Source organism: Scyliorhinus torazame, chromosome 15 (genome assembly GCF_047496885.1).
Source record: "Scyliorhinus torazame isolate Kashiwa2021f chromosome 15, sScyTor2.1, whole genome shotgun sequence".
Taxonomy (NCBI): domain Eukaryota; kingdom Metazoa; phylum Chordata; class Chondrichthyes; order Carcharhiniformes; family Scyliorhinidae; genus Scyliorhinus; species Scyliorhinus torazame.
In genome coordinates, this window is record NC_092721.1 from 103,455,890 (window position 1) to 103,478,894 (window position 23,005).

At 46.8% G+C, this 23,005-nt stretch overlaps 2 protein-coding genes across 10 annotated transcripts in view; one reads left to right on the forward strand and one right to left on the reverse strand.

The window, feature by feature from the left end:
* The window catches only part of tmem126a (transmembrane protein 126A), a 33,175-nt gene extending 30,590 nt beyond the window's left edge, over window positions 1–2,585 (reverse strand). The window contains exons 1-2 of one of the 2 annotated variants that reach the window (XM_072476532.1): window positions 2,469–2,585; window positions 1,931–2,046 (exon numbers count right to left, since the gene is read on the reverse strand). In XM_072476532.1, the coding sequence (XP_072332633.1) occupies window positions 1,931–2,037 (107 nt within the window). In that variant the 5' untranslated portion in view covers window positions 2,038–2,046; window positions 2,469–2,585. Of the gene's footprint in view, window positions 1–1,930; window positions 2,047–2,351 lie in introns of both variants that reach the window. The other variant, XM_072476531.1, reaches the window with a different exon arrangement.
* Window positions 2,586–2,654: 69 nt separating this feature from the next.
* The window catches only part of LOC140391729 (disks large homolog 2-like), a 1,606,854-nt gene continuing 1,586,503 nt past the window's right edge, over window positions 2,655–23,005 (forward strand). For 6 of the 8 annotated variants that reach the window (XM_072476520.1, XM_072476521.1, XM_072476522.1 and 3 more), the window contains exon 1: window positions 2,655–3,890. In XM_072476520.1, the coding sequence (XP_072332621.1) occupies window positions 3,872–3,890 (19 nt within the window). In that variant the 5' untranslated portion in view covers window positions 2,655–3,871. The remainder of the gene's footprint in view (window positions 3,891–23,005) is intronic. The other 2 variants (XM_072476519.1, XM_072476518.1) reach the window with 2 other exon arrangements.

The following is a 23,005-nucleotide window of genomic DNA, read 5'->3' on the forward strand; positions in this document are numbered from 1 at the left end:
GAGGCAGGTTCAATCGGGACATTCAGGCATTAGATCAATAGAATAATGTGCAGGGGTACAGGGAAAAGTCAGGGGAATGGCACTAAGTCATGATGCTCCTTTGGAGAACTAGTGCAAAACATGATGGGCCAAATGGCCACCTCCTGTAAAAGTTAAAATTAAAATACAATTCATTTCTATGAATCAATATGACATTTCTTTAATGAAGGAATTGAGACAATACAATGAGATCTATCCACCATCCTCGGATGGTGATGTCTAGCACGAGGGGACATAGCTTTAAATTGAGGGGAGATAGATATAAGACAGATGTCAGAGGTAGGTTCTTCACTCAAAGAGTAGTTAGGGCGTGGAAAGCCCTGCCTGCAACAGTAGTGGACTCGCCAATACTAAGGGCATTCAAATGGTCATTGGATAGACATATGGATGATAAGGGAATAGTGTAGATGTGCTTTTGAGTGGTTTCACAGGTCGGCGCAACATTGAGGGCCGAAGGGCCTGTACTGCGCTGTAATATTCTATATATTCAAAAACGAGTACAGTGTTTGGAGAAAATATAGAAAACAGGAGAAGGAGGACGCCACTTGGCCCTTTGAACCTTCTCCGCCATTCATTATGATCAGGGTTGATCATTCAATTCAATAGCCTGATCCCATCTCTTCTCTTCCCCCTCCCCAAAAAATATTCTTTGATCCCCTTCGCCTCAGGTGCTATATCTAGCTACTTCTTGAAAACATTGTGTTTTGGCCTCATGCACCTTTCTGTGATAGCAAATTCCACAGGCCAACCACTCTCTGGGTTAAGAAATCTCTGCTCATCTCAGTCCTAAATGGTCTATCCCATATCCTCAGACTGCGACCCCTGGTTCTGGACACCCACACCATCGGGAACATATTTCATGCATCCACCCTGTCTTGTCCGGTTAGAATTTTATAGGCTTCTATGAGATCCTTGCCCTTGTTCTTCTGAACTCCAGCGACTATAATCCTAATCGATTTGATCGCACCTCATACATCAATTCTGCAATACCTGGAATCAGTCTGGTCAACATTCTCTGCACTCAATCTGGAACAAGAATATCCTTCCTCAGATAAGGAGACCAAAACTGCATACTGTATTGCAGGTGGATAAATGTGAGGTTATCCACTTTGTTGATATAATTCTGTTTGGCAGAAAAAAATACTTTAATGTTTCTTCCATTTGCATTTCTCTCTTTAATGTTTGCACCACTGTCAGGGTTGTAATTGGTACATTGCCCAATAGACTACTGATTGAGTGTGCCTGAACAGTAAGTGGAGCAAGCTATCTGACTTCTGAAATATCAAAGCCAAGTCAAATTCTATCCTCTCCTTGCATTCACCTGCATGTAATTTATTAGGGACTACTTTAAAATGATAAAGAATAGGAACCTTGCCCGATTCTCTCCCCCACCCCACCTTCCATAATCTTATTGGACTACAAAACAATAATGATACCCTTAATTCAGCACAGCAAGGGAGTATTTTTGATAGGATGGCCAAAACGTTTGAACCATGGTCGAGGTCATTTTTCTGACACCGGTTTTGAATCCCCAACTATTAATGGAGAAAATCAATTAATAAATATTTTGAAGACACAGTATAAACTCAGCTTCATTGCTTTCTTTTACCTGTAAATCTGAGCTAATTTTCTGATTGTGAATGTTTGTTTTAGAATTGGCCTTGTGTCACCTTATAGATGCTTATTTTAAACAGGTGCTTCATTTGGAGGCTTTTATTGTCACTGGGTTAGCTACATTTCATTTAATTTAAACAAATGCAAACTGAAAATTCTTCATTTAAATTCTTTGGTTGCACTTTTAAAACATATAACGCCACTCACAGGAGTAGCAATTGCACTGTACAATAACAATGTTAAATACATAATTCTGCATTATGGATGAGATGTATACCTGTCTAATTCTGGAAGCCGTTGAAATCGTTCGAGAAGCATTTCCATCACATTTGGATTGGGAATACTAGGTTGTAGATCTTGTGTGAGTAATGTATTATCTGCCATTCTCGAAACCTGGAACAATTTTGGATTGAAAATTAGGAAACCCAAAATACATCGTTACACAAAAGTATCAAAACATTACTACAAAACTTGGCCAATACGTAGAATTTGGATGAATAAAGTAATTAACTACATCAGATCTGATTTTGATACGTTCAGTTCTTGCCAAAGGATAAGTGTGGTGGTAACATTTTCAATATATCGGTAAAATTACACTAAATAAAATAGAAAATGTTACAAAAATACGCAGCAAGTCTGGTGGTAGCATCCGTGGAGATGAGAGTGAAAGTGCATTTCGTAAATTAAATATGAAATACCTAAACTTGACTCTCTGGCTTAACTGCGAACAAGTGTAGTAGTTGCTCAGTAAATTGTTAGAAGGAAAAGAATTGCACGAATGTGCACCACATTTGCGAAACCGGTGGTTCTCAAACCTTGTCTCTCTACATTAGGTCAACAACAGCGAGGACGCAGACATGTTGATCACCTGACCAGATCATTGTCCCCTTTCACCCTTGCCTTGCCCCGCCTCGCCCGGGCGCAGTGGCGGAGGTGCCCCGCCTCTTTCCCCGGCCCCAATTGGCCGGTTGTGCGCCTTCCCCAGACGTCAGTCAAACGTGCCTCGCGCCCCGTCCGTTACTGAGCGAACCCTGCGCGTGCTGTGCCAGGGCTGGGTAAAAACAAAGCTCGGAGGGAAGGGGGAAGCCGCAGGTGAGATCAAATCACACCGTCCAACCTTCGGCAGATTCATTCAAGTAGTATTCCCTCCCGCTAGAAGGTGCGTTTTAAATGGCCTATGCTTTATTTATGTTCAAATTGGAATCCGAAATGCTGATCAGAGTAAACGTAGCCGGCAGGTGTCGCAGTGATTTGGTCCTATAACCTGTGTCCCGTGTTAAAGCCGCCCGAGCTGCACCGGCACCGCATCATCTCACTTCATGAACGTGTTACCCGGCATCTTCAGAGATGGGCTGTGGCCCTTATCATTCCGAGTTCTGCTGGGGAAGGGCAATCACGACCGAAAGTTAATAACGGTCACTTAAAAAAAAAAGTGTTTCTTGTGCTGTATTCACATTTGGGAAGATGTACCCGAAACATTCCCGGTGCTCTTTTATTTAAAAAAAAAACCCGGGACTGAGGGATATTTCTGTTTGCTCTGATTTATTTTTTCACCCTCAAAACAGTGGCACGGGATGGCGGCCGAATCCTTCAGGGGCAGCTCTTTCCAGGATTGAGAAGTTGATGCGAGATGGATAAAGCTGGTCCTGGATTAATGTTGGGGGCAATCGGTTCAGGCTGACTGGCCAACTGCTGCTCTTTCCTCCTGTTGCTCCCGGCTGCAGTCTGTTCAACAACGCCTCACCACCTGGCTGTGGAACATTTTACACATAAAACACGCGACAAACGAGGAAACACCTTCTGTTGCCAAGATAAGACTTGCAGCTACTGTCTACACTTGGAACGAATCGATTTGGATTCTGCCATTTTTTTTGTTAGAAACAAAAATACAAATCGTGTGGGTGTTCAAGAGTTTGAACTGGACAGTGAAATACCGTTATATACCATTTGGGGATTACTTTCTCGCTTTTTAAAAATAGTTTCTTCGCAAAGTTTTTTTTATTGGGAGTACTGTGGATGTGTGTATTTGAGATTTGCTTGTATTCATTAGCACTTGTAACCTTTTGGGCTTTCGTTACGAGGACATTTTACTTCTACCCGAGTTTCGGCAGCTTGATGGGAGTGGGAAGAGGAGAAAACGAACGGTGTCTGGCGTCAACATCCCGAGAACTAGAGAAGATCAGTGCTAATAAACATCAAACACTGCACTTTGAGAAAAATGCCGGTGAAAAAACAAGGTGAGTTAGGTTTTTGCACGGCCGCCGTAATACGCGTGCATTAAATTTTAGTGAAATGTTATCACTGGCGAAATGCCAATTTTTTTCACCTCAACTGCGCTTGCCTCCAGGGGTAGGAGTTGTGTCGTTCTTTAACGAGACAGACTTAGTGAAGCAGAAATTACTAGCAGTGTTGTGCATACTTTGTGAAGGATACAGTGTTGTTTACTCCTTTCAATCCTCGTTCAACCAAATGAAAGAGAATTTTGCTTTGGTCAAGCTGGACACGAACAGCTGACTTCTATCACGTGAATATATTTTGCTCCAACGGTTCACTTAGTTTGGGCGAAGTGAAGAAGAGCCTACCTAAAATAAACTGGGTTAAGAATGCATTTGGCTAGGGCATTGTTTTATTGTTTCATTGGTGCTAGTGTTTTTTTAAAACTCTGTTCGGGTCTATTTTATATACACTAAGCCAAACACAGATCAACATGGGGTTCTCCTAAATTTAGAGTTTCAATATTCCAAAAGGTATCTGCTGCCTTTACTTCTTCGTGATGGTTTTTAGCCTGATCAATTGGTATGTGTGTAAGTAAGCTGTTTCATCATCTCGCAAGAGTATATTCAAACTCAATAACAAAAGTCCCACCTGAGGCTACAATGACAATTGCTCCCAAAGTTAGTTCCTGCTTTTTAAAATTGGGTAAATGACCAAAGGATAAAACTGTATCTAAAATTAATTGTGTATTGGTGGTTTAAAATGTTACCTTGCGTTCGGTATTTCATTTATCCACTACTTGGATATGATTTGAACTGCTACGAACCAACATAAAATATTTTGTTCAGCAACCCATCTTGTGGGAAATTGGACAACCCTCAGAATTGTAACAGCAAGTTATTAACTAACAGGCAAATTAATATTCTAACATGCACATTGTATTGGTTACATATCATCATACATCCCCAGTCTAAAATTTGCTGCATATTTTGCTCACCCAAGGACATTTGACGTTATCACAGATGTTTTCCTGCATTCACAAAAAGCAAAGCAGTATTTCATGTTTTATGCACCCAGCACTTTTTGACTGTAACAGAACTTCAAGTACTGTACATACAGTAAGTACAGCCTATAAAATGCAACAGAACTTTATGAAAGTATTATCAATGTTTCAGACAGTGGAATTACGGAAAATAATCCATTCACAATTTTGATTGAAAGTTGTATTGCAATCCAAAATCTTGAGGATTTTGTAAGTCTTTCTATGTGGTTTTCACCGGGTTAGTTTTGTTCAAATTTTGTATGACTTTTATCTCCAGCTCAATAAAGGTAACTGTGATAGTATGAGGCATGAGTTGGCTATGATGGACTGGGAAACATTACTGAAAGGAAGAAGAATGGACAGCAATGGCAGGCATTCAAGGAACGAATAGGTGAATGCCAAAAATTGTTTATTCCTTTATGGCAAAAGAGTAGAAAGGGAACCATGGCCAAACCATGGTTTACAAGGGAAATTAGAGATTGTATTAGGTTCAAAGAAGAGACATACAAGTTAGCAAGATAAAGCCAAAGACTTGAGGATTGGCAACAGTTTAAAATTCAGATGGGCAGACCAAGGGATTGATTAAGAAGGTAAGCTAGTGGGGAACATAAACTGACTAAAGGTTTCTGTAGGTATGTAAAGAAAAACATTGATTAAAATGAATGTAGGCTCCTTACAGTCAGAAATGGGGCAATTCATAACAGTGAACAAAAAGTATTGGTACTTTGCTTCTGCCTTCACAAAGGAAGATGTGAATAATGTACCGGAAGTTCTGATAAACACAGGTTTCAGGGAGGAGCTGAAGGAAATTAGTATTAATAAATAAATGGTTTTGGGTAAATGAATGAGATTGAAGGTGGATAAATCTGTAGGGTTTGGTAATCTTCATCCCTGAGTACTTAAGGAAGTAGCCGTGGAAATACTAGATCCATTGGCTGTCTTTTTCCAAAATTCTTTGAAATGAAAAATGAAATAAAAATTGCTAATTGTCACAAGTAGGCTTCAAATGAAGTTACTGTAAAACGCCCCTAGTCGCCACATTCCGACGCCTGTTTGGGGAGGCTGGTACGGGAATTGAACCATGCTGCTGGCCTGCCTTGGTCTGCTTTCAAAGCCAGCGATTTAGCCCTGTGCTAAACCAGCCCCTTTGGACTCTGGAATGGTTCCTACAGATTGGAGGGTAGCTAATGTACATCCCCGCTATTCAAAAAGGGAGGTAGAGAGAACACTGGGAACTATAGACCAGGGAGCCTTATGTCATTAGTAGCTGAGTTGCTAGAGTCCATTATCAAGGATTTCATAACAGAATTTGCAAAACAGTGGTATAATCAGACAAAATCAGCATGGATATTCGAAAGGGAAATCATGCTTGACAAATGTACTGGAATTCTTTGAAGATACAACCAGTAGAGTTGACCAGGGATATCCGGTGGATGTGGTTTATTTAGACTTTCAGAAGGCTTTCGACAAGGTCTCACATAACAGATTACTGTGTAAAGTGCATGGGATTGCGGGTCGTGTCTTGAGATAGATGGAAAGCTGGTTAGCAGACATGAAGCAAAAAGTTGGACTAAATGGATCATTTTCCAAGTGGCGGGCAGTGACAAGTGGGACACCGCAGGGATCTGTGCTAGGACCCCAACTGTTCACATAAGTTAATGATTTGGATGAGGGCGCTAAATGTATTCGCTCCAGATTTGTAGATATATAAAGTTGGGTGGAGGTGTGAAGTGTCAGGAGGATGCAGAGATGCTTCGGCAGGCTTTGGACAGGCTGAGTGAGTGGGCATATGCATGGCAGATTCAAAGTAATGTGGATTAATGTGAGGTTATCCATATTGGTAGCAAAAATAGGGAAGCAGATTATTGTTTGGATGTAAATTGAGGAGAGGTGGATACTCCGTGACCTTGGTGTCCTCGTACATCAGACAGTAAAGAAGGCAAATGGTGTACTTCCAGTGGAGACATGTCGGAGGAGGCCGCACTTTGGGTAGTTCCTGCTCGAGTCCTCTGTTTTTGGCCTTCACCCACTTTTTGGGGAGAATTTGATTAGAAACCTTTCCCAATTGAACCTTGGTTATGAAAGGAGGTCTAAAAACCAAAGAGAAAATACTTTGAAGAAAGGTGCAAGCTCTAGTCCTCTGGCAGGGTCGAGTTCAATGAGGAGTGCGGTGGGAGGAAAGATGGCGGAGTTGGGCGCTCTGGGATGGGGCGGGGCCGCTCTGGTAATGATGGAAACACTGGCAGAGGTGATGTTGCTGAGTTTGAGAAGCAGTTAAGCAAGCACTTTGAACGGCATGGGAAAGAATTGCTGGAGAATCTTAAGCAGTGGATGGAAGATTCTGCCCCGATGAAGGAGATGCTTGGGAAGACGTCGGAGACTGTGCGGGAGCATGGTGAGGTGTTGAAGGGGGTTGAGGCAATGCTTCTTTGGAAGCCGAGCTGTTGAAGGTTAAGGATAGTAAGGGACAGAGCAAAGGTCAAGGACCTGGTAAACCGGTCCCGACAATTAAACATGCGGATTGTGGGGCTACCTGAGGCATGGAGACCTGAGGCTGACTGAGTACTTTTCGGCAATGTTTGGGAAGCTGTTGGGGGGGGGGGGGGGAGTGAGGAGAGACCCCTCTCCCCACAATTGAAGGTGCAGAGAGTACATCGTCGCTCCGACCGAAGCCATGGGATAACGAGACACCTAGGGTCGTAATAGTTTGCTTTCACAGCTACCAGATGAAGAAGTTGCTGCAATGTGGTAAGCAGAACTGTGAGATGAGGTGGAAAGGTATTTGCATATGCGTGGAGTTGGCAAGAAGGCTGGTGGCCTTCAAGGCGAAGACAGCACTTTACAAAAGTGGAGTGCTTTTGGAGTGGTCTACACGGCAAAGTTACGGGTCACTCACGTGAGGGATCACTTCTTCGAGACAGCAGATGATTCGTAAAGGCTTTGGACTGAACTGAGAATGGTGGAAGGGGGACTTTGTTGTGAAAAGCAGGGTTGCGGGTGTTGGAGGCTGTAGATTTTGTGTTTTCTTTGTTGTAGTTGGGACTGTGGAATTTTCTTTATTATGGTATTGTTAGTAGTTAATTGAAAATTGGTTTGGGGGACTGTTCGATGGATTGGGTTGTTTCTCAGCCATTTTTTCTTTTGTGGTTTTTAGGGATGGGTATGAGCATCTGAAAAGGGGGAGGGGAACACGAGTTTGGAAGGGTGGGATGCCTGTGGAGGGCCCATTGTCTTATTCTGGATTTTTGGGTGAGGGGGCTCTGGCCGGGGGGGGGGGGGGGGGGCTGGTGCGGGGGGAGGAAGAGAAGAGAGAGAGGAGGGGGGGGGAGAGAGTGGCTAACCTGCTAGCAAACTACAGTTTGCTAGTAAACATGTGGGGGGAGGGTCTACGGCTTGCGGATCCTGTCTATGCAGGTTTTGGCATGCCTAGGAGGTGTGAATGGGATGGGGATGTGGGAGATGAGATCAGTTTTGAAAGGAAGTGATTTGGGATTTATGGGATGGAGGAGGGGTAGTTTGCTAATGGTGACTGGGGGTTGTTTTTGGCTCCATCTGATGGGTAGGGCCAGGTGCCATCTTGAGCGGTGACTGCTGATTGGGGGGGATGGGAGCACCCTCAGGGTTGAAGGCTGATCCAAGGATGGGGTGAGACAAAGGGACTGGCAGTCGGGGGTTTGGCATTGCCGAGCTTGATCTACTATTGGGCGATTAGCGCAGAGAAGGTGTAGAGTTGGTGTGGGGATCGGGAGGCAGTGTGAATGAGGATGGAGTCGGGCTCATGCAAGGGGACAGGGCTGCGGGCATTGGCGATGGCCCTACTGCCGTTCTCTCTCTCCATGGAAGCATCCTGGCAATCTGGTGGTGGCTGCGACTTTGAAACTAGCATCATTTTCAACAGCTTTTTAAATTGGGTAGGATGTCAAAGCGGCTGCCGATTTGGTTTTGGTATGTTTAAGCCGGCAAGACTGGATGCCAGGTTTCGGGCTTGTTGGATAAGGGGATGGACAGCATGGGACACTTGTTTCAGGAGGGCGGTTCGCCAGCCCGGAAGAGCGGTCAGAGAAGATCGGAATTTTGGAGGCGGAAAGGTTTCGATAATTGCAGGTGAGGGACTTTGCGAGGAAAGTTTTCCTTTTGTTTCCGGTAGCACTGCCATCCTCACTGTTAGAAAATGTTTTGACGTTCGCGAGGCTGGAAGAGGAGAGTTCCTTGGGAATTTACTGGTGGATAATAGCGGAGGGTACTGTCATGATGTGCTGACATGCAGATAATATACAGACAGGCAGCTAATGAACACAGAGAACAGGACATGACCAATGAGCAGGCAGGACACTCGGGTGGTATCCCACTATAAAAGGAATGAGGCACTCGCACTCTGCCTCTTTCCACTGATGAACATCTACAGAGTGAGTCAAGGTGTATGTACAGTATCACACCTCCAGCATGTGGCTAAGAGCTAGTCTGGTTCAGTCAGACAGAATAACCACACTTCGGTTAGCAGAGAGTCAAACTCATAGAGAACTGTGCTACTGGTTCAATAACTCAGATTGAACTAACTTCAAGGTTTGGAGTATCTTTTGGTTAAAGCTGCATCCAGTTGCAGCCTGTGTTACCCAGAGTACATAACACGACAGATAGTGTCCCTGGCGGGGATTCAGGCAAAGTGGGAGGAGGAATTGGGGATTACATTAGAGATGGGCTTTGGTGCAATAATCTTTATTAGTGTCACAAGTAGGCTGACGTTAGTACTGCAATGAGTGAGGCCTTGTGTATGCTAAATGCCACTTTGTCATGTGCGAGACTGGGGTTGATACAGTGGCAGGTGGTGTTCTGGGCACACTTAACTAGGGCTAGGTTGAGACAGTAGTTTCGGGGGTGGAAGATAAATGTGAGCACTGTGGGAGGGGCCCAGCAAACCATGTGCATATGCCCTGGGCGTGTCCAGAGCTGATGAGGTTTTGGGTTTCCTTCTTTGGCACCATGTCAGAGATTTTGCAGATGAATTTGGAGCCCAATCTCCTGGCGGCCATGTTCGGGAAATCAGACCTGCGGGAGTTGCAGACGGGTGTGTCTTAGCCTGTCCCTCGTTGACCACACACAGGCAGGTTATATTGGTTATGTTTTTTTATGTAAGGTTCCATGCACAAGCAGCAAATTAATGTTCTGAAATTTAGACTGAATAGAGTTTATTATACTATTTTCGACTTTATAGCTGGTGGAGACCAACTGGGGTCAGGAGTATTGGAATAGAAGAGGGAGGTAGTTGCAGTGGGAGCTGTATGAATGGTTTTGATTTCCGACAAAGAACGAGCTCTTTACACTAGGTGGGAGAATAGACGAGGGGAATATTTGTCATAGAGGGAAAGAGCTGTTCTTTGGAGCAATGATTTTGATGAGAACAATGAGCCGTTAGGGTTTAGGTTTATCAGTTGGATCTGATTTTGTACCTTCTACCTGCCTTGGTTCCTGAATACCGAGGCACAACTTTCTTCAGTTAGTTAGTTCCAGATTTTCGTTACCCATTTGTGTGAAGGAGTGCTTCCAGGCATCAACCTTGAATGATCTAATCAAACTTTACGCCCCTTTGTGCTGAACATCTTCACCAGAGGAAATAGGACAGAGAAATTATAAAATATTTTAATCGCCTAAAAAACCTTGATTAAATCATCACTCAATCTTCTGTGCACAAAGGAATGAGTCTAACGAATGTGATGCCACATGCCCTCGTAATTTAACCCTTTTAGTCTCCGTGTCATTCTGGTGAATCTGCATTGCAACTGGCTGCACAACCAAAATATTCTACCTCGGGTGGAGAACCCAGAACTGAGCAGAGTACTCTAAATAGAGTCTAACTCGAATCTTCTATAACTTTGATATACCTTCCACTCCTTTTTTCATACCTGTCCAGTAACTTTGTGATTTCTGTATTTAGTCAGCAAAATTTCTCTACTGCTCCATAGTTCCTAGATTTCCACCATTTAGAAAATACTGATTTATCTTTCTTGAACCCGAAATGAATGCCTTTGCATTTCCCTACAATTGTTCAGTCACTTAATGTGCCTTTACAATTTTATCCCCTCCCACCTGCGCTATTTCCTGTGCCACCTGACTTAGTGTTGTCAACAAACTTGGATATAGGGATATCTCTTTTTATCCAAGTAATTTGTAGTGAAAAGCTGAGGCTCCAGTGCAGATTCCAGGTTGGGGTATGGGTGGGTTGTTCAGGAATCGTGGGATGGCACCACAATTGGAACGTTGTGACTTAGGAGGTTAGTAACTATTATTTTTACACTCCATCTCCTACTTCCCAACCAATTCCATACATCTGCCAATTCTTGCCCCCGATTCTGTGCTCATTTTTAGTAGCATTCTAAGTGGAACCTTATTGGGGCAGCACGGTAGCATTGTGGATAGCACAATTGCTTCATAGCTCCAGGGTCCCAGGTTCGATTCCGGCTTGGGTCACTGTCTGTGCGGAGTCTGCACATCCTCCCCGTGTGTGCGTGGGTTTCCTCCGGGTGCTCCGGTTTCCTCCCACAGTCCAAAGATGTGCAGGTTAGGTGGATTGGCCATGATAAATTGCCCTTCGTGTCCAAAATTGCCCTTGGTGTTGGGTGGGGTTACTGGGTTATGGGGATAGGGTGGAGGTGTTGAGCTTGGGTAGGGTGCTCTTTCCAAGAGCCGGTGCAGACTCGATGGGCTGAATGGCCTCCTTCTGCACTGTAAATTCTATGATTATCCAATGCTTTCTGCAAGTCCCATCAAAATAAACACCCATTGACATCTAGAATTATCCGACCTACTTCTAATAATTTGGGACGGAAGCTGGAGATCTTTACTTAGTTTTCCTCTTATTGGTGCTTTATTTTCATAATCTACTGTGAAGTTCAATGTGCATTTGACAAATGTGCGATTTCTTGATTTTCTTTTCGATAACTTTAATCACCTGCATCCATCTTTAAAAGGAGCTGCATTCTATGAGACCGGCTTCTCAGCATCATAATGTTAGAAACAGCTGGTAGCCAGCAATCTTTAACGAATAACTTGTGGTTAACAAATTTTGAGACATTTACTAGCACTTAGATGTTGGGAAGTATATGATCTTTCTGGCCCTAAACGCGCACACTCCATAATTTGTATCTCGAATAGTTCAAAAGTGTGATCCATAAATGACTATAGATCCGAAAAGAAATGATAGCCTGTTTGGAGATTAAACTACGATAGCTTAACAATGAACTGCATTCAAATGAGACCTATGCATAAAATTATTAAAATCTGGCCAAAAAATCCTATGCATTTGGGTAATAAAACCAATTTCTGGTGTGATAGATTGGGAAATCCAGGTGCAGCAATGTTATGCATTATTGTGCCAGGATGCATCATGATTCTTGAAGGCTGACCCCACATAGTAAGGAGCGGTCGGTGCACGTAAGTTTTGTGATTACACTGGTTTCAAATCGATCTAAAATTACATCCATTGCCCCCAAATCGTCAGCATGGCTACTCTTATCTGAATACCTCCCCGGGGCGAATGGTAGCGGCGCTTTTCCAGCAACCCCGACCCTTTACAGGAACCCACCTCCATTCACACCCACAGAGCCCCATCTCCTTACTCCAGCCCTGCACCTTCTCCCACTTGCCACCCAATAGTAGTAATAGTGGGAGACTTTTCCATCTTCCTCCTTTACCCCCAAGTACCTGAAGTGAGTTGTCGCTACCCGAAATGGCAACCCTTTCATTCCCGCCCCTGCACCTGGAGAAGACCTGACAAAATACTCACTCTTCCTAAAGTTCAATGTATACCCCCAAAACGTCCAGATTACCCTAGCAACCCCATTATGTGCCTCACCGATGAGCCCGGGTCCGAATGTTCAGCAGCAAAACATCTGCGCACAGAGACATCTTATGCTCCAACCCCACTATCCCCCTCCATAGACCCGAATCAACACAATAACCAAGTGCTCAATTGGCAACACAAGAAAAATGGGAACATGGGGCACCCCTGCCTTGTTCCCCCAAATAGTGGGAAGTACATCAACTGCGTGTCATTCGTCCGCACGCCAATGCTGTTGTATCATGGAGTCTATATCATAGAATCTGCACTGTAAATTCTATGAGATAGACTGTATGATATAATAATTTTACCCGAGCCACAAACTTGGGCCCAATCCCAAACTTCTCCAGCACTGCAAACAAATAACTCCACTCAACTGTCGAATGTCTTCTCCGCATCTAACGCTATAATCACCTCTAACTCTTTCCCCCCCCCCCCTTCCGGAGAAAGCACCACATTCAGCAGCCGCCGCACCTTCGGTGACAGCTGCCTGTCCTTGACGAACCCCGTCTGATCCTCCCCACCACCTTCGACACTCCCGCCTCACCACCAACACCTTCGCCAGTATCTTGGCATCCATGATCATTAATGAAATGGGCCTATGCAACCCATACTCCACTGATCCTCCTTTTTAGTGGCGTTGACTGAGATGATCTCATCCCTCACGACTGCCTTCAATGCTTCCTAAACAACCGACGACGAGACCTACTCTGTTAAACTCCACCGACTGCTCAATCACCTTCCTCATCTTGATGCAAAAATTCAGGTCTGCCAACATGTCCACATCTAGCCTCCATACTGGCCTCTGGGCTGCACTCTTCTCCAAAACCACATCCACCCAGTGCGGAGATGGTCTGATATCAAAATCGCCGAATACTCTGCCTTCTTTACTCAAGCCAGCATTGCCTTCCCTACCACAAAGTTGATCCTCGAGTACACTTTATAGATGGGTGAGAAGAACAAATGCTCCCTATCCCGCGGGTGCAGAAACCTCCACGGATCCGCCCCTCACACGTCTTTCATTAACCCGGCTAACACCTTTGCTTCTCCACCCACCCACTCAAGGCACCAGTGAGTGCGGCTTGAACTTGTCCATCTTTGGCCCCCCCCCCCCCCGGACCCTACTATCAAAGCCTAAATGGACCATCTGGCTCATCCAGTCCCTCCTTAGCCTCATCTCATCCTTTACCCTGCGATGGGTCTCCTGTAACGGCACCATGTCCATTTTCAGACCCTTTAAATGCGAGAAAACTTGCGCTCTCTTCGTCGGATCCACCCAGCCCTCAGTACGTTCCACGTCGCCATTCTGATCTGGGGTCTCTCACCACCCCCGGCCTTCCTACCCATCATGACCATCCTCCCAGGATCCAGCCCTAGTCATCGTCGTCACTCCTTCACTCTTTCCCCCCCTCCCTCCTAACAGTCCCACTACCACTTCTTCTTGAAAACACCTCACCCGATATTGTCTCACATCACCCCCCCCATCATTCATACCTCTCAGGCCCATCGAAACCTGCAATTACGGGTTCTATTGACCATAGCTCCTCCCTCCACCTCGCTTCCATTCACTAGCCAACAATATGTTTGCCAGCGTGGCGGCCCCTGCCAGAGTGCACCCCCCCCTTCCCGAAAAAGAAAACTCCCAACTCCAACGCCCCTACACCCATCGAAACTCCCCATACTCTGTGCCCTAACAAAAATCCCCAAACCCCAACAACCATGAACCCTAAACTACCCCGGCCCAAACCCCTAATACATCAAAATTAACCGTAGCACCCATACAAAGAAAAACTCAGTCAAAAGCCGTCAAAGTTCAAATTCAGTCCAGTAAAGACCTTCTGCCTTCACAAACGCCTCCATCCCTATCTCAAAATAATAGTCTCTGCCGTTGTGCATGATTGTAGCTTTGCTGGGTGCAAGCACACAGCGCTTGTACAAAGCTACCTTGGCTAGCCCAAAGGCCGCCCAACTCCGTCATCAAGTCCTGGTATATACATATATACCCTTGCTTTCCTCCACTTTGTGCTTCTGCTTTGCCCACCTCAGCAACTTCTCCTTCACCTGCAAATTGTGGAAACATGAGCACAGCTCTCGGTGGTTCATTCATTCTCGGTTTTGGCCAGAGCTTCTGGTGGGCCCTGTCCAATTTATACTGAGAGGGATCCTCCCCACTCCACCATCAACTTCGCGAGCATGTCGGCAAAGTATTCTGTAGGACTCTGACCCTGCACCTCCTCAGGCACACCCACCATCCTCAGATTATGTCTTTGTGACCTGTTCTCCAGGTCTTCTACCTTGGCTCTCAGCCCTCTGTTGATCTTTGCTACCCTTCACAGCTCCTCGCCCATCGAGGTGAACTGGTCGCGGTGCTGTGACACTGCCTCCTCCACCCCCTTAATTTTCTCCCCATGCTCCCACACCACTGTCGGAGTTCTCACCAACTCCTCTCTCATCAGGGCAATGGTCCCATCCACCCAACCTTAAGCGAGGCCATCATCTCCGTCCCATGCCTTTCAAAATGTTTTGAAAAAAATCGTTCCAACTCTCCAGCCATCACTTCAGCCATCTTCTCCACCGTGATGGGCTCTCTCTTGCCTTTTTTCCTACTGCACCCCTCGCCATGCTCAACGTCGGATTATAGCTCACTGCCTTTTTCCCTGGATTCTTCTTTCCGGTTTTTCTCATTATGTAGTCAGGGCATGGGGGCGAGTACGTCAGCGATGCCTCCATGGTCCAAGCCACTTAACACCTTAATTAGGTACCTGTCATACATCCATTCCCCATACATTATAACCCACCCTTTGCTGCTGAGGACACTGTAATGTATTAACAATGTGATGATCATAAGATGAACAAGGAGGGAATTGTAGAAGGGACTTTAGTTGGCGGATTAGCTGCCTTAATACTCTATTCATTTTAACCGGCTGCTTGTCTATATTTCATGGAAATAGGCACATGGCAAAGCATGATGGATATTTAGCCTTATTTTTAGTCAAGAAGTTCTGTATGAAACAGTCAGAAGGTCATACAATGTAAACAAGCATACAGCCGCACACTGTTTTGCTGACAGCAGACAATTATTATTTTTCTTAGGCGAGGAACTCCAGGCCTGTTATTAAATTCTAACTCCGGCCTGCTCGCTTTTCTATATTTTTTGCTAATCTAAAGAATGCATTTTGTCCTAGATATTGCTTACTGCATCATATAAATTGCTTGCCGTACCTCTGTAAAGGGGGGACATTTGGAATGACTGCGGTCTATCTAATCCTCCCACGAACTTAGTGTTAAATAAAGGACCTTTGGCGAAAACGCAAAGTGCTGACTATTAATTTCTTCAACATTCTATAAATGCCCAAACCTTCCCACGGGTTCTCACAAACAAATCTTCCCCAACAACTGGGCAAAGTTGCGACCTCCACCTACATACCATAACCGGAAGTCAGCCGACCATCCGCCATTTTATGTTCAAAAGAAACAGCCATACTTGGGTGCTTTATTGCAATATTTATGGAATTTTTGAAAATCCTCAATTGTATTTTCTGTTGCCTTGTATTTTTAAGCCATCAATATGAGTTGCATTAAAATTTGAAAAATGTCAACAATTGGTTTTTTTCTTGGCGATTGTGCATGACTGATTAGATTACTTCAAATTTAAATTTTCCTATTTGTTGAAAAAATAAATGTAATCTCGTGCCTTTTTCTTGGTCTCAACTGTTTATGCTGATTTGTGCTTTTTGATGCCAATTTTATGTTTCAGCATCTGTTGATGAGATTGGCAGGACAGGTCAAAAAAATGGATACAAAGACTGTAAATTTCAGCCTAATCTGATTACATCCTCACAGAAAATTCTAGCCTCCTTGTACCTACCATAATGTTGAATGTTTGCATTAATGTGTAATGTCATGCTCTGATATCAGATATGTTAATTACACGTTCGGGTATTAAATGTTGCCTGACTCAATGTCTTAGTTTAACAGTTGTTGAGCTAGTTTATAGTTGCTTGTGGAATGTGCTACATTTTTGGTCAATTGTACCCCTTTTACGCTTGGATTTCTGGCTGTCCTACTTTAGATCACTCTCAAGTCCCAACTCTGTCTTTAAAATAGCTTCATTGGCTTTGGTAAGGCTTTGGTCCTCTGCCCTGGAGAGGAATCATAGCAGCCTTTCTGTGACATTGCCTCCTCCACCCCCTTAATTTTCTCCCCATGCTACCACACCACCGTCGAAGTTCTCACCAACTCCTCTCTCATCAGGGCAATGGTCTCATCCACCCAACCTTAAGCGAGGCCATCATCTCCGTCTTTCTGTTGATTTAGCTTGAATGAACAAGAGCCTCACCGCATCAAACCTGTAATTTTAAATTTAGTGTATTTAATTTACTGTGGTAGTAGAGGTGGTATTACGGTACCTGGTATGCTGGAGCACTATTGGTGGAAACTGTATGCTTTCTATTGGTTAAGATGTATGGTAGCTCCGCCCTGCTAGGTGGGGTATAAGAGCCCGTGCCTCCCCAGCAACCTTCATTCTGTACCTGAGCTGCTAGGGGAAACATCTAGCTTATTAAAGCCTTCAGTTGGACGACAACCTCGCTTTAGTGGTCATTGATCGTGCATCAATTTAATAAGCTAGTTTATTAAAAAAAGGATGGAGCTCCGAATCAAGCTGGAGTGTCTGCAACTCAGCCCACAAGCGGCGAACTCAGTGGCAATCTTCAAGCACTGGCTGGCATGCTTTAAAGGGTATCTTGGGACGGCCAAAAACACACACACAGGAGAACAGAAAATGCAAGTCCTGCACTCAAGGGTGAGCCTGGAGATTTACATCCTCATCGAGGAAGCAGAAGACTTTGATGCAGCAATAGAGCTGCTAAAAGGACATTATATTCACCCGGTAAACCAGGTCTACGCTCGGCACCTGCTAGCAACGAGGCGACAAACCCCTGAGGAATCGCTGGAAGAATTCTACCATGCACCCCTGGTGTTGGGGAGAAACTGCAGCTGACCGCATGTTTCGGCGAGCGAACACACCAAACTCTTGGTCCGGGACGCTTTCGTGGCAGGTATGCTATCCTCACACATCCGCCAGTGACTGCTAGAAAAAGACACTCTAGGTCTCCAGGAGGCACAGGCCCTTGCAGGCTCCCTGGATGTGGCCTCCAGAAACACCTGTGCTTGCGTTCTCGACCGTGCGGCAGCCCCCATGACAGCGTGGAACCCCTCCGCAGCCGACCCCGAGACATTCCCCATCCCCCCCACAAGCCTGTGCTGCAAGGCGGCCTGGCAACCCCGGGGGGCCCCGCTGCTACTTTTGCGGACAGGCCAAGCGCCCCCGCCAGCGCTGCCCGGCCCGCGCATCCACCTGCAAGGGATGCGGTAAAAAGGGCCGTTTCTTGGGGTTATGCCAGGCTCTTCCAATGCCGTGGTCTCCGGCGGCGAATGTGGACCGCCGCCACAAACCTCTCCATGGTCTCTGAGCGGCCAGCGGTCGCCGCCATCTTCCTACTCCAGGGCCATGTGCGGCCCCCGGGTGCCGCCATCTTGTCCCACGGACGCCACGTTAGAGGGTTGGATTCTGCCATTTTGTGCACCCCCCAGCCACATGCGACCAATGGGAGCCGCCATCTTGGATGAACCCCCAGGACCCCAGCTCGGCTGACCACACACTGCCCGAAGAGAACACTCAACTGCTGCGATTAGCCTCGGTGACTCTGGATCAGTCCCGGCCTCGAACACACTCAACTGCTACAACGACTGTATTTATGAATGGGCACGTGACGTCCTGCCTAATCGACTCTGAGAGCACGGAGAGCTTCATACACCCCGACACGGTAAGGCGCTGTTCTCTTCTCGTCCACCCCGCTAATCAAAAAATCTCCCTGGCCTCCGGTTCCCACTCCGGGGAGATGAAGGGGTTTTGTGTCGCAAACCTCACAGTCCAGGGAAGGGAGTTCAAAAATGTCCGTCTACGTCCTTCCCCACCTCTGCGCGGCCACACTCCTAGGTTTAGACTTCCAGTGTAACCTCCAAAGTCTAACCTTCAAATGCGGCGGCCCCATACCCCCCCCCCCCCTCACTGTCTGCAGCCTTGTGACCCTTCAGGTCGATCCGCCTTCCCTGTTTGCGAACCTCATCCCGGATTGCAAACCCGTCGCCACCAGGAGCTGACGATACAGTGCCCAGGACCGGATCTTTATTAGGTCAGAGGTCCAAAGGCTACTGAGGGAAGGAGTCATTGAAGCCAGCACCAGTCCCTGGAGAGCTCAAGTAGTGGTGGTAAAGACCGGGGAGAAGCATAGGATGGTCATCGACTACAGTCAGACCATCAACAGGTTTACGCAGCTGGATGCGTACCCTCTCCCCTGCATATCCGACCTGGTAAACAGGATCGCGCATTACAAGATCTTCTCCACGGTGATCTTAATTAAGTCCGCCTACCACCAGCTCCCCATCCGCACTAGTGACCGCAAATACACTGCCTTCGAGGCAGATGGGAGGCTCTACTACTTCTTGCGGCTTTCCTTCGGTGTCACCAATGCGGTCTCGGTCTTCCAGCGCGAGATGGACCGAATGGTTGACCGGTACGGTTTACGGGCAACATTCCCGTATCTCGATAATGTCACCATCTGCAGCCATGACCAGCAGGACCACGACACCAACCTCCCAAAATTCCTCCAGACCGCAAAGATCCTTAACTTTACATACAACAAGGATAAATACGTGTTTAGCACCAATCGCCTAGCCATCCTCGGCTATGTAGTGCAAAATGGAGTTATAGGCCCTGACCCTGAATGCATGCGCCCCCTTATGGGGGTGGTTTAGCACACTGGGCTAAATCGCTGGCTTTTAAAGCAGACCAGCAGCACGGTTCAATTCCCGTACCAGCCTCCCCGAACAGGCGCCGGAATGTGGCGACAAGGGGCTTTACACAGTAACTTCATTGAAGCCTACTTGTGACAATAAGCGATTTTCATTTTCATTATGGAGTTCCCCCTCCCTCACTGCTCCAAGGCCCTGAAGCGCTGCCTCGGATTTTTTAGTTGCTACGCCCAGTGGGTCTCCAACTATGCGGACAAGGCCCGTCCCCTGATCCAAACCACAGCTTTTCCCCTGTCGATAGAGGCCCGCCAGGCCTTCAGCCGCATCGAAGCAGACATTGTAAAGGCCACGATGCACGCCATCGACTATTCCCTTCCCTTACAGGTCGAGAGCGATGCGACTGACGTAGCCCTGGCGGCCACCCTCAACCAAGCGGGCGGACCCGTGGCCTTCTCCCGCACCCTCCATGCTTCCGAAATCCGCCACTCCTCAGTCGGAAAGGAGGCCCAGGCCATAGTAGAAGCTGTGTGACATTGGAGGCATTACCTGGCCGGCAGGAGATTCACTCTCCTCACTGACCAACGGTCGGTTGCTTTCATGTTCGATAATGCACAGCGGGGCAAGATAAAAATACGATAAGATCTTGCAGTGGAGGATCGAACTCTCCACCTACAACTACGAGATCTTGTATCATCCCGGGAAGCTAAACTAGCCTCCTGACGCCCTGTCCCGCGACACGTGTGCCACCGCACAAGTGGACCGCCTCCGAGCCCTCCACGAGGACCTCTGCCACCCGGGGGTCACTCGCTTTTGCCATTTTATCAAGACCCGCAACCTGCCCCCCTCCTTCGAGGTCAGGTCAGCCACCAGGGACTGCCAAATCTGTGCGGAGTGCAAACCGTACTTCGACCGGCCAGAGAAAACTCATCTGATAAAGGCTTCCCGTCCCTTTGAACGCCTCAGCATGGATTTCAAAGGCCCCCTCCCCTCCACCAACCGCAACACTTACTTCCTGAACGTGATTGACGAGTACTTCCGGTTCCCATTCGCCATCCCCTGCCCCGACATGACCGCAACCACTGTCATCAAGGCCCCCCATAGCATCTTTGCACTGTTCGGGTTCCCCGCTTACATACACAGTGATAGGGGGTCCTCCTTTATGAGCGACGAACTGCGTCAATTCCTGCTCAACAGGGGCATTGCGTTGAGCAGGACGACCAGTTACAACCCCCAGGGTAACGGACAGGTAGAGAGGGAGAACGGAACGGTCTGGAAAGACCTTTCTACTGGCCCTACGGTCCAGGAATCTCCCAGTCTCCCGCTGGCAGGAAGTCTTCCCGGATGCCCTCCACTCCATCCGGTCACTGCTTTGTACCACCACCAACCAGACACCTCACGAACGTCTCCTTGTCTTCCCCAGGAAGTCCTCCTCTGGGACCTCATTCCCGACCTGGCTGGCAGCTCCCGGACCCATCCTGCTACGAAAACACGTGCGGGCGCACAAGTCGGACCCGTTGGTCGAGAGGGTCCATCTTCTCCACGCTAACCCCCAGTACGCCTACGTGGCGTACCCTGACGGCCGACTAGATACGGTCTTCCTACGAGACCTGGCGCCCGCCGGAGCCCCACGCACCCCAGCCACCAGTCCCACCCTCCCCTCCACCAGGGCACCTTGCAGGAGGATCGGTCCTTCCGCCGGCCTCGTCTAGGCCCCACCGACGCACCCCGCAGGCGCTCCCTTCCCAGGTCAACCGTTTTCCCCACCAGCGCCGTCTAGAGGTGTCGAAGCTGCCACGGAGATCAAAGCCACGCTCCCGGAGTCCCAGACGCCCGAGCCTCCACCGGAGTCACCACCGAAGCTCCGACGATCACAGAGGACGACCAGGGCACCCGATCGACTGATTGCTTCATTTTAAATTGTAAACTGTAAATTTAAATCCTCAATTGTAAATAGTTATTAGAATTGTAAATGGTTACAAAACGCTGTACGGAGGTATTACGGTACCTCCATAACTAATTCTACCACGTTGCCATTTTTGTAGTATCAGGCTAACACCCCCGCCGGACTCTTTTAACGGGGCGAATGTGGTAGTAGAGGTATTACGGTACCTGGTATGCTGAAGCACCATTGGTGGAAACTGTATGCTTTCTATTGGTTAAGATGTATGGTAGCTCCGCCCTGCTAGGCAGGGTATAAGAGCCCGTGCCGCCCCAGCAGCCTTCATTCTCTACCTGAGCTGCTGGGGGAAACATCTAGCTTAATAAAGCCTTCAGTTGGACTACAACCTCGCTTTAGTGGTCATTGATCGTGCATCATTTACAAAAGATAAACAAATGACTACTCGCAGCAGAAATCCATTTCTTTCATTTTGCAACCTTTTCTTTCAATTGGATTGGAAATTAGCAAACGTGACACCACTGTTTAAAAAAGGGGTTAGGCAGGAAGCGGGTAGGCTAGTCAGCTTAACTTCTGTAGTAGGGAAGATGCTGGAATCTATCATCAAGGAAAAAATAGCGAGGCATCTGGATGGAAATTGTCCCATTGGACAGACACAGCATGGGTTCATAAAGGGCAGGTCGTGCCTAACTAATTTGGTGACATTTTTTGAGGACATTACCAGTGCGGTAGATAACGGGGAGCCAATGGATGTGGTATATTGGGATTCCCAGAAAGCTCTTGACAAGGTGCTACACAAGATTGCTGCACAAGATAAAGATGCATGGCATTAAGGGTAAAGTAGTAGCATGGATAGAGGATTGGTTAATTAATAGAAAGCAAAGTGTGGGGATTAATTGGTGTTCCTTTGGTTGGCAATCCGTAATTAGTGGTGTCCGTCCGGGATCAGTGTTGGGCCCACAATTGTTCACAATTTACATAGATGATTTGGAGTTGGGGATCAAGTGCAATGTGTCCAAGTTTGCAAACGACACTAAAATGAGTGATAAAGCAAAAAGTGCAGACAATATTGGAGGTCTGCAGAGGGATTTGGATAGTTGAAGTGAATGGGCTCGGGTCTGGCAGATGGAATACAATGTTGACAAATGTGAGGTTATCCATTTTGGTAGGAATAACAGCAAAAGGGATTATTATCTAAATGATAAAATATTAAAAAATGCTATAGGGGCAGCACGGTGGCACAGTGGTTAGCACTGCTGCCACATGGCGTCCAGGTTCGATCCCGGCTCTGGCTCACTGTCCGTGTGGAGTTTGCACATTCTCCCAGTGTTTGCGGGGCTTTCACCCCCACAACCCAAAAGATGTGCATGGTAGGTGGATTGGCCATGCTAAATTGCCCATTGGTTTATAAAAAAAGGATTTGGGTACTCTAAATTTATTATAAAAAACACTGCTGTGCAGAGGGACCTGGGTGTCCTAGTGCATGCGACACAAAAGGTTGGTTCCAGGTGCAACAGGTGATTAAGAAGGCAAATGGAGTTTTGTCCAC